Source organism: Grampus griseus (genome assembly GCF_964374135.1).
Source record: "Grampus griseus genome assembly, chromosome: 12".
Taxonomy (NCBI): domain Eukaryota; kingdom Metazoa; phylum Chordata; class Mammalia; order Artiodactyla; family Delphinidae; genus Grampus; species Grampus griseus.
Window position 1 is genome coordinate 48,224,187 of NC_139006.1, and position 12,472 is coordinate 48,236,658.

A 12,472-nucleotide genomic window follows, 5' to 3' on the forward strand; every position below is an offset into this window, starting at 1 on the left:
ATAGTTTTGGAAGTCCTAGCCACAGCAATCACAGAAGAAAAAGAAATAAAAGGAATCCAAATTGGAAAAGAAGTAAAATTGTCTCTGTTTGTAGATGACATGATATTATACATAAAAAATCCTAAAGATGCCACCAGAAAACTACTAGATCTCATCAATGAATCTGGTAATGTTGCAGGATACAAAATTAATATACAGAAATCTGTTGTGTGTCTAAACACTAACAAGGAAATAGCAGAAAGAGAAATTAAGGAAACAATCCCATTTACCATCACATCAAAAAGAATAAAATATCTAAGAATAAACCTACCTAAGAAAGCAAAAGACCTGTACTCTGAAAACTATAAGATGTTGTTGAAAGAAATTGAAGATGACACAAACAGTTGGAAAGATATAGCATGTTCTTGGACTGGAAGAATCAATATTGTTAAAATGACTATAAAACCCAAGGCAACTGATAGATTTAATGCAATCCCTATCAAATTACCAATGGCATTTTTCACAGAACTAGAAAAAAATTTTTTTTAATTGTATGGAAACAAAAAGATCCTGAATAGCCAAAGCAACTTGAGAAAGAAGAATGGAGCTAGAGGAATCAGGCTCCCTGACTTCAGGCTATACTACAAAGCTACAGTAATCAAAACAGTATGGTACTCGCACAAAAACAGACATATAGATCAATGGAGCAAGCTAGAAAGCCCAGAAATAAACCCATGCACCTATGGTGAATTAATCTACAACAAAGAAGAAAAGAATATTCAATGGAGAGAAGTTTCTTCAATAAGTGATGCTGGGAAAACTGGACAGCTACATGTAAAAAATGAAATTAGAACATTCTCTAACACCATATACAAAAATAAACTCAAAATAGATTAAAGACCTAAATGTAAGACCAGATACTATAAAACTCTCAGAGGAAAACACAGGCAGGACACTGTTTGACATAAATCACAATATTTTTTTTTTTTTGGATCAGCCTCCGAAAGCAAAGGAAACAAGCAAAAATAAACAAATGGAATCTAATTAAACATTTTTGCACGGCAAAGGAAACCATAAACAAAACAAAAAGACAAACTACGGAATGGGAGAAAATATTTACAAATGATGTGACTGACAAGGGTTTATTTCCAAAATATACAAACAGCTCATACAACAACTCAGTAACAGAAAAACAGACAACCTAATCAAAAAATGGGCAGAAGATCTAAATAGACTTTTCTCCAAAGAAGACACACAGATGGCCAACAGGCATATGAAAAGATGTTCAACATTGCTAATTATTAGAGAAATGCAAATCAAAACTATAATGAGGTATACCTACACTGGCCAGAATGGTCATCATCAAAAAGTCTACAAATAATAAATGCTGGAGAGGGTGTGGAGGGCAAGGAAATCTTCTACACTGTTGATGGGAATGTAAATTGGTTCAGCCACTATGGAGAATAGTATGGAGGTTCCTTAAAAAACTAAAGAATAGAGTTGCCATATGATCCAGTGATCCCACTTCTGGGCATATATCCAGAGAAAACTGTAATTCAAAAAGATAATGCACCCCAATGTTCATAGCAGCACTGTTCACATTAGCCAAGACATGGAAGCAACCTAAATGTCCATCAACAGATGAATGGATAAAGAAGATGTGGTACATATACATGTGGAATATCATTCAGACATTAAAAAGAATGAAATAATGCCATTTGTACCAACATGGATGGACCTGGAGATTATCATACTAAGTGAAGTGAGTCAGACAGAGAAAGACAAATATCATATGATACACCTCATATGTGGAATCTAAAAAAATGACACAAATGAATTTATTTACAAAACAGAAATAGATTCACAGACATAGAAATTATGGTTACCAAAGAGGACAGGGTGGGATAAATTACGAGTTTGGGATTAAAATATACATGCTACTATATATAAACTAGATAGCCAACAGGACGTACTGTATAGTACAGGCAACTATACTCAATATGTTGTAATAATCTATAATGGAAAAGAATCTAAAAAAGAATATATGTGTGTGTGTGTGTGTGTGTGTGTGTGTGTGTGTGTGTGTATAACTGAATCACCTTGCTGTATACCTGAAACTAACACAACATTGTAAATCAACTATATTTCAATGAAAATTGAAAAAAACCCCAAAAAACCATGGTATACTTTCGACATAGAAAGATAATGAAACAATCCATCCCAAAGATAGAAGTATAGAAGAAATGAACTTATAAGTTCTCTTTCACCCACAATTTTCTGGTTCTGAATTGACCTTGGCAACAGGCATTTATTTCTTAGCTATAGTCAGCCTTGGATGAGGGTGGAATGCTGACTTTACATTTAACAGAAGATACTGGGTAAAATGTAGCTCATTTATCTGGGTGTTTTAACTTAGAACATTTAATTCTTTTTTTTATTTTATGTATTTATGCATACTTTAATAATTGAGGCAAGAATCATTAAAAGATTTGAAGTTAACCAAGCATTTTTTTTTGTTACATTATATGACAAGGTGTGTTGTGTACCTATATGTAGTTTCTCAAATTCCCAAGAGTTTGAAATGATGTCAGACATGGAGTTGCAAGTTCTGAAGGTGGCAAGACTAGAAGGTATAAATGCTTCTGTGATTAATTGATTTAGGCAAATTTTGGCAAGAAGTTGTTGCCGTTTGGGGACCACCTTACAACAGTATCAAGGGGAGAAAAAAGAAGAAAGTGAGTTAATGTTGTAAACTGTTGACTGTGTACCGAGCATACTGCATACATCATCATCCGATTCTCACAGCGACCCTTGGGTATATGCTGTTTATACCTGTTCCACATCCCAGATGATACCACCAAACAAGCAGTCAAACAACTCACCAACTCACCCACCCTAAAACTCAAACTCTGGTATTCAAGCCATTAAGTTGATATTTTCAGTTCAACAAGGAGATAGATTAAACAAGTAAAAATGTTTACCCTTTAAACTATTTTGAGCTATTTATTTCCACAAGTAATAAGGAAAAATGCACTGCTAAAATGCATTTCATACCTCCCTTGTCATTTCATATGCCCCTTCCATATTTTATTTTTCTCCTTAGTACATAGCATCACTACAGCTTTAACTTGTTTACTGTCTTGTTTTCCCCATTAAAATGTAAGTTCATGAGGGTAAGAAATTTTGTCTGTTTTGTTATTATTGTATCTTTTCTCATGAAAATATTTTTATTTTTTGGTAGTCAAATTTAACAATATTTTCCTTAATGATTTTGTTCCCTCATTTAAGAAGGTCTTTCTTACCTCAATACTATACAGTAGTCTGTATTTTAAAAAAAGATATTATAGATTTTTAATGCTTATTCTACAGTTTATATAAACATATACAATAATCTATTTTACTTTATCCCTTGAGTATTTACTTTTATCCCTCAGATAGCTGGGAAGTGAATAGTCCACCTTCATGATATACAATTTGACATCCTACATTCATTGTATTCTAAATTCCAAATAATTGTGGGGCATTCCTGGATGCTCTATTTCAGGACATAGCCTCCGGCCTGCTGCCTGTTTCGTAAATGAAATCTTATTGGGACACAGTTCCATCTATTCATATACTATTCTCTAAGGCTGCTTTCCTACTACAAGGCAGAGTTGAGTAATTGCAACAGAGATTGAATGTCCCGCAAAGCTTAAAATATTTACTATTTGACCCTTTAAAGAAAAAGTTTACCAACTGCTCTGTTGCATTTTAGAGATGTTTTGATCTGTTCCTGAACCAGTGTTATGCTGTTCTAATTTAATTAATATAGCTTCCTGATGTGTTTTGCTCTGCAACGGCATAAATTCCTCACTCCAGCACCAATATTTCTTTTTAAAAAATGTCAGAGCTATTCCTGTGGATTTTTATCTTCCAAAGACATCTAGAATCACTTTCTCAAGCTTCATTGAAAAATCTTGTCTGGATTTTGAGTATATTGTATTGAATTTGTGGATTTTTCAAATGTGAAATTTAAAAAAAATTGGCATGTTCCCAATGTGTATAATCTCCTCATCCATGAAAATGATATTTACTTTTATTTAGGTCTTTGCTTATATCATTTTAGTATTGCTTAGAAGCTTTTCTGCAAAAGGACTAAGCTAACTTTTTGTTAGGTTTATTCTTAGGAACTCTATAATTCAGGCTGCCATTTAAAAGAACTGCTTTTTTGACTGTAATGCTTTTCCGGTTGATTCTCCTAGATTTTCTAAGAGAAACACCATATTATCAGACCATAATGATAGTTTTGCCCTTTTCCCACACAGTAGCTATACCTCTTATTTATTTTTCTTGACTTACTACTAAGGCTTCAGAGCAGTGATGCACAATAATGACTATAGCCAGGAATACTTACTTTTGTCCTGATTTTAATAAAATGCTTCCAGTAATTTATCACTTAGTACATTTTATCAAGGGAGTTTTGTTCTAAATTCTTTCGTGACTTTTATTAGAGTAAGTATATGTTACCTTGATAACTAATGTTTTTCAGCATATATTGAGTAATCATATATAATATTTCTCCTTTAACTTGTCATTATATTAAATTACATTAATATATTTTCTAAAGTTGAATTTCTCTGTGGTTGAATCAAAACTTCCAGGTTTTGTTATGTGATACCCTTTATTTTCTTTTATTTTTAAAAAGTTCAAGGAGATGTGCTAATATTGCCTGTTGTGATTGTAAATTTTAAAATTTTTCTCTGGTTTTCAATCAGTTCTTACTTCTGAAGTTATGTTGTCATGTGCATTAAGTTCATGATTGATATGCCTTAATTGGTTATATATTTTATCAATGTGAAATATCCATATTTGAATGTATTAATTCTTTTTGCTTTCAAGTCTCTCTCTTTTTGAATTAGAACTTCTTATTCTTTTTATCTAAGCTCTTCATTCTGTTTCTATTTGTCTGAAGTACATATCTTCCAAATGAGATAGATTTTGCTTTTATGACCAATCTGTAAAACTGTTACTTTAAACTGTGTAATGAAACCATTTAGTTATTATGATTACTAATATGTTTGGACTTATTTTGTACATTTTTATACTCTTTCTGTCCTCTTCCCTGCATTTTGAATTTTTCAACTTTTTATGGTACTTTCTTTTCTCTAGTAGTTTGAGAGTGACAAATCTTATTTCTAGAACTTCTAGTAGATATTCTTACTACTGACAACTATTTTTTTTTTTTTTTCTTTTGCGGTACGCGGGCCTCTCACTGTTGTGGCCTCTCCCATTGCGGAGCACAGGCTCCAGACGCGCAGGCTCAGCGGCCATGGCTCACGGGGCCAGCCACTCCGCGGCATGTGGGATCTTCCCGGACCGGGGCACGAACCCGTGTCCCCTGCATCGGCAGGCGGACTCTCAACCACTGAGCCACCAAGGAAGCCCCTGACAACTATTTTTAAATACTTTCTACTACTATCTAGAGTTAATCAGTAAGGCTTAGCAATGTAATGCTATTCCTCAATCATAATATCTCTAAATGTATTTATTTTAAAAATCCAAATTTCTATCATCTCTTTTGTCTTTAAAGAGATCACATAGCTTCAGAGATTTTCTTTTATATCACATTATTAAGTGATTTTAGATTTTTATCCTGTGTTTTTTCTGGTTTCTTTTCATTTGTACAGTTTTCTTCCAGAAATTTGGGCTGCCCCTATAGGTACTGTGTGTGTGTGTGTGTGTGTGTGTGTCTGTGTGTGTGTGTGAGAAATGATTAAATACCTTACCTCTGTGCCATCAAAATTCCTGGCAAAGCTTTTTGTTTATTAACTACTTTTGTTTATTAACTACAAAACTGTAGGCACCAAGAGCTGTAGAGAGCCTTTGAGGTTACCACATTCAATCTTAATAAACCAATTCACTTAATAATAAATTCACTCACCAATTATTTTTGAGTACTTATTATGTTTTGAGAACTATAGCTGGTGCCAGTGAGATAAAGATGAACAAACAAGACATGTTTTCCAACTGAGAAGGCTCACATTCTAGTGGGTGAAGAGGTACAGACACACATAGATGTTGTGTAAGGAGGTCAGGAGAGCATTCCAGGAGAAGCCCTGCCTGAGGAGGTGCTCTCTGGCTGACTCTTAGACCATTTGCTTTCCCTCAACCACTGCAGTAACGTCTGCTTGAGTATCAGCAGTGCATATCTGGACAGCATCACCTGTTAGAAAATGTATTCCTATTGAGCCCAAACCCACCTTCCAAACTCTTCCATCATTGGTCTAGATGTTGCCCTCTAGAGCTCATCAAAATATTCATGTGTTGACCTTCATTTGGTGGTCATTTAGATGTCTGGGACAAAGTCTTTTCCTTCTATAATTAAGCATTCTAAATTTTATATATTCCTCATCTCTCTTAAATTGATGCTCTCAAGTAAATCAATATGGCCCTTAAACTATGCTTTCCAAATCTGTATAAAATATTGCAGATGTACTCAACTTTTGAAAAAAGTGCAATGGGAGTATCATCTTTAACCAGAGAAAACACTTGTGCTTAATGCAGGATAAGATCACATTAACATGCTGTAGCTGTATCACATTTTTTCACTTAAATGATGAGTTAACAATGAGTCTTTTTTCTAAATAAGATGTCAAAGAGGTATTAAATCTCACAGCATTAAATACATTAAAAATACAAAGAGAAAAATAATGATGTTAAAATGAAATAACAGTACTTACTTTATAGGGGCTCAGATGTGAGGTTAGGACTGTCAAATATACTGTACATGGTCAGAGTCAAGAAGTCTTATGTGCTTGCTAGAGCTGGAACGTGGCATTGGTTCTAAGTTTGTAGTAGTTCACTTTGGCTTATATTAAAATTGCTGTGAACTAAAATCCCTACACAGGTATTGACATAAATGGCTGCAAAGTTAAATATACTGATTCCTCATTCCAGAATATAGTTCATTTTATTGCTTCCTGCTTGATCATGTAATTCAAAAGCTTATCTGGCCCACCTGGTTTTCTGCCATCTGCAGAGCTGCCAATTATGCTTTTTGATGGTCTGGCAAGGAATTCCTCCAAGCCCAAGGATGATACAGTCTCCTTTTTCTGCTCAACATTTATTTTGAATTGCTTTTTGCTCAATATCAGTTATATACCATTTATTTTTCAGAAGGTTCATCAGATGATTTTCTCAGCAAATAGTTCACTAATATCTCATGGCATCATTATAATACTACCTTCAAAATATAAAACATTAGATTGCCCAAAGTGGACATGCTACTGAATCATAAACATAGAGAGCAATGGCATCTGGTTTGTTAAGCAATTTTTAGTCATGTTGAGTCAAACTGTAGAGATTGACGCCTGCAGACTCACTCTGGTAACATATTAAATCACTCTACCATGTTTTTCTTTTTCTTTTCTTTTTAAATTAATTTTTATTTGAGTAGAGTTGATTTACAATGCAATGTTTTTCTTTTTAAAGACTGGATATAATAAGTGAAAACAATACGGGCATGGAATACTTTGAGATTCCCTTAGTGGCCTTGCTGCCATACACCCTTAAAAACAGAACAAGAATTGAGCTAATTTCACTGATGGTATAAAGTCCCAAGGGAGTTTAGAATCCTCCAGGAAGGGGACCTTACCAACAAGTAGGAAGTGTTAGCTGCTGAAAATACCACTGTGGTATGGTGGTATGCACAGAGTACAGTAGGAGGTCAAGGAAGATCTTAATTAATTCATCTGGTAGAGGAAGGTGGGTGAAGCACTCGGGAAGGATTTTGCAGAGGAGATGTTTGATTTGAGTCAGGTGTTCTTTAACAGGAAGGTAAGCAATAGTATTGCAGAAAGAGGGGAGAATATAAGCACAGGAGTGGAAGAAGGTGTTGAATAGAAGGTGTCATGATTAGTAGGAATTTTGGAGTGACTGCAATTGACTGAAGGAACTTGTGTGGAGATGGATGAAGCTGGCAAGGTTAGCAGGAGTTGGGCATTGTGTACCATGTTGAGGGGTTTGGACTTGACTTAACCCAGAGGATTTCACGTTTCTATAGTTTTATGGCAAGATCCTGAAAATTATATTTTCAAAATTTGATTAAAAGCCAAAATTGAAATCTTCTAAATGGAAGGTCTCTCCAGTAGATAAGAAAAGAATCCACTAAGTTATGCTCCTCAAGTTCCCCAAATATGATCCAGCCTTGCTGCTGTATCTCTAAGTGTTGAGGAGTTGAATTTTCGATACTGTACAATCATTTCTATCCTTTCACTTCAGCTGGTACGTGAAAGCCATAAAAATAAGTAATTTAAAATCAAGTTTGGTAAAGAATTTCTAATTTCTAATGAAAAATTAGAATAAGGACTATTGAAGATTATGGATTGAGAATTCATTTTACCCATATTCAAATAGTTTCTATTGACGTTTTCAATATTTCAAAATATACCCTAATTCACAAAGAGAATTTATCATTTGAAAGATTTTTAAGAATGTTTACAGTTGGGTAAGAAATACAGGATTTTTCCAAGATAGTAATTAGAACATGAGGTTTACCTTTGAATATTTAAAAGAAAACCATGGGTTACAGCCACTCTAATTTTTAATGTACTAAATGTTAACGAACATTTCTAAGGAAAAAAATATGCTCCTGACTTCTAAAATACTGCAGTTATAGTTTATACTCAAGTTTACATACGAATTTCTATTAAACCTACATATTTTAAGCACTACCTTTTCAAAACTTAAAAGTTCTCCTATTATTAAAAATTTTTTTATAATCCATTATCAACAGAATCCTTAAATAAATATACTTTATATAATATACTTTATTAAAGTATGTATATAAAGCATATATATAAAGTATTTGTACATATACTTGTTAAAGTGCACATATACTTTATATATGGGATATATATCTACATATCTATATATATATATACCCTCAGAAGAAAATAGCAAAAACAGCCACATGTAAAAATGAAATTTGAAATAGCTTTGGAAGTGCTTTGCAACATCCTTTTTTTAATTGCGGTAAAAGTATCATGACGTGCACATGTAATTAAAATATTTAGAAAAGAATTTGGTTTGCTTAGTTTCAGCATGCATTGCTAATACCGCAAGTTAATAAAAATTATGTTTTTTTATGGTGATATTATTTTTGTTTTTTATAGAAGAGGTAGTTCTTTTTTTTTGATAGAACAGGTGATGGATGTTTTCCTTTGGGAGGTTATATTTTATACATATGTAACGTTTCAAATAGCAAAATATTCATTTAAAAAATGTAAGTAGTTTTCAAATGATAGTGTTCAAATAGTTAATATGGGTTTCTAAAATAGAGTCTTAAAATAAGGACAACTGATCCATTAAAAGTTTTTACAGACACAAATAGTAAAATTTCACACGCATCTGGAACACTGTTATATTCTTATCCCTAATTGCTCATTTTTTAAATAAAGTCATCTCCAAATCTGCTTGGGAGGAGGAGCCTCTTGCAAAAACAGAAGGGGAAAGAAAACAGTTAAATAAAGTAAACATCAGTGTCATTTTCACTGAAGTAAATTTCACACAAAAGCAACACAAGGCAACTGCTGACAGTATCTTTTAAACAGCCGGATGACATCTACAAAGCCTGAAGACTGGAAAATATATACTTATATCAAATGTATTTATAAAAACCCGTTCTGAGGTTTGTGAGCAAGAAGTTCAGTCTCCCTTTTCCCCCAAAGTATGTATGCATGGTGTATATGCTAACTTACTGAATTCATCCTTCATGCAATTCCAGTTTATTAAAGAGGTTAAAAATTTATAAAACTCTGATGGGATATGGTTTTAATGCTTCATCACACTATCCATCATTTGCTTTTCAATCTAGATCAGAATGATCTTTCCCACTTCCCTGCAATCACCTACCTGCACAGCTAATATGTTTTGAATACTCTCTTGAGAGTCTGTCTGGAACTTGGCCAGCCTCATACGGCTGTAGAGGACCACCAGCTCGAAGTGCTTCTGCCACAACTTGTGTATCCTTCTTTGCAGCTGACAGAACTAAAGGGAAGAGGGAGGGGGAAAAAACACAAGTCAGAGTAGGAGAGGAAATTAATGGCAGTGTTCAAGAAGAATGATGGAGGGAAATATAGAAAGCAGTCAATAGCCCATTCTGCACTGTACGGGCCTGACAGGAATTTCACAGTCTCTTGATTTTTCAGCCCACTCATGTGCATTCATCAGAAACCAGTCACATCTGGCCGCCAGGATGGGGGGTTAATTTTCTCTAAATGCCTCAGCAGTTTTGTTCTAGCTGAGGCAAACTCTGTGACTGCAAAGCTGATGAGTAAAATATTTCTACTTCACCCAGTTTAACTCAAAACCGATAGCCTCGGGACATATTGAACCTTTCTTTAAAAAATAATCTTTCGAAGCTTTTTTGAATGGCACATCAGGTCAAGCCAAAGTTTAAAAATGCAACTTTGAGACTTTGATGGACACCATCGCTTCTTTTTTTCTTCATAAACCCTTACCAGGGTTTGGCAATGTGTGCTTTAGAGCATGACACAACTAAAGAGAATTAACTTAGCCACCAACTGCTGAGGGAGAACAATAACAGGGAAGAACTTTCCAGCTCGAACTCCCTATTAATCCACCTCCCTCTGACTATGTGACATAGGAATATCTCACTGCACTAAAGTACAGTGGACACGACGTTTAGAAGTGACACTTTAAATATGAAATCTAAACACAGAAAGAAAGATTTCTCCTGTGAGAAATTTCTCTATCTTTTGGAACTTTAATCTAAAACCAACCAAACAAACAAAAAACACAGTAGAAGTGTTACCAAGGCAATATACATTTGTACTTCAACAGTTAGCATAGCTGTACCATACGGAATTGTTATAATTAGGTTATTTTCAAAGAAATAAGCTTCATAAAAATTAATGGAAAAAACTGTATTAAAATCTTTTTCCCATAATATATTCTGTAACTGAAACCGCTTTTATTTTTTGGTAATGTGGATAATTGTTTATGTTGATTTGTTTTTAGCTGTATTTTGCAGAATGAAAAGATAAACACCAAAAAATTTCAGATCGAATATTTCTTCGTAACAGAATAAAAACATGTCACATTAGAGAGGCTATTTTATGTTCTACTTATTGTTTTGGGTACTGGTTACATTTAAGGGATCCTTTGCAAAACTTCATCAAACAGTGCACATGTGACTTGTGGACTCTTCTGTATGCATATTTCAATACACAGTTTACTTAAAAGTAACCATTTTTAAAATAGCTACCTGGTGTTGCATGTGAATTGTTTACCATCATTATCTTCATTATGCATTGAAATGAGCAACACATAGGTATCTATGTAAACACACAGAGAAATAAAGCCTCTATTCTTGGTTAATTGGTTAACTTAGGATGAAAAAATAACCTTGAAACTGTAGATATTTCAGCTTACTAAATGCCGAAATACATTACCTGAAATTAGTTTATGGGCATTTCAGATAATTTAGGCTAATGAATTAAACAGTAAATCACTTTTTGAAGAGGAAAATCTGTCAATATTTTTTTTCTGTAATATTTTAATATTTATTTAAATAAAATATTTTAATATAATATTAAAAAATTTTCTGCCAGCTCTGACAGCCAATAGGGGGAGGGTGTGCTGTATCTTGACATATTCATTAAGACAATAGAACACTTTACTCGAAGCATTATATTTTTATTATGATATACACAAATATGACAAAAGGCAAATGAGAGGAAGATGAGTTCTAGTAGAATTCCTACAAGTGAAGATAATTTTTTTTACAAGTGGACATTCTTCAATGTGTGGAAGGTTTTACAAGTGGGAGCTCATCAACCAAAGTGAATTGGATGATAATATTTCCCACACCCACATCTTAAATGAGGAGAAACTGCTGTATACAGTAAGTCAAGTTTATTCACTTTTCTGTGTTCTAGCTTGAGGTAGCCACAAAGGCCTTAGTTCATCTTTAAGTGTTAACTGAAGCTACTTAAGTAGAAAAGTTCCTAATGTATCAACTAAGAAAGAGTAATATCTCAAAAAACTTAAAAAAAATCTATAGCTAATAAGCCTCTAGAAAAAGAGAAACCAGGAAAGAGAATAACTGAAGTCATTCTTAAAGAGAAGAATCAGAATCCAATAAAAGTCACATGTACACGTATACAGATGCACATTAAAGACAATAAGATGATCAACAATATATATGGGAAAATATTTAAGAACCCAGGAGTACAGTTAATTTAAGAGTTGGTCATGAAGACAACTCTCTTAGGAAAGTGGTTATGATAAAAGCCCAATTATAAGATGTCAGGAGACAGTGATCACTCAATAAATACTTATTGATATTAACTCAATAAAGTGAACTGGTAACATTTTAGTGTCAAAAGTGAATAAGTGAATAAGACGTTCAGGAACTTACGAATTAAAGGAAGAAGAGAAAAATAAACCAAGTAAATGCAAGACTCATAAAAATATAGAAAGGGAAAATTAG

General features: G+C 33.5%; 1 protein-coding gene across 1 annotated transcript in view; it reads right to left on the bottom strand.

The window, feature by feature from the left end:
- Positions 1-12,472, bottom strand: part of CCDC178 (coiled-coil domain containing 178) — a gene marked incomplete at both ends in the record, with an annotated part of 378,504 nt that overhangs the window by 25,058 nt on the left and 340,974 nt on the right. The window contains 1 exon segment of the mRNA XM_082667126.1: positions 9,871-10,005. Coding sequence (XP_082523252.1) covers positions 9,871-10,005 — 135 coding nt within the window.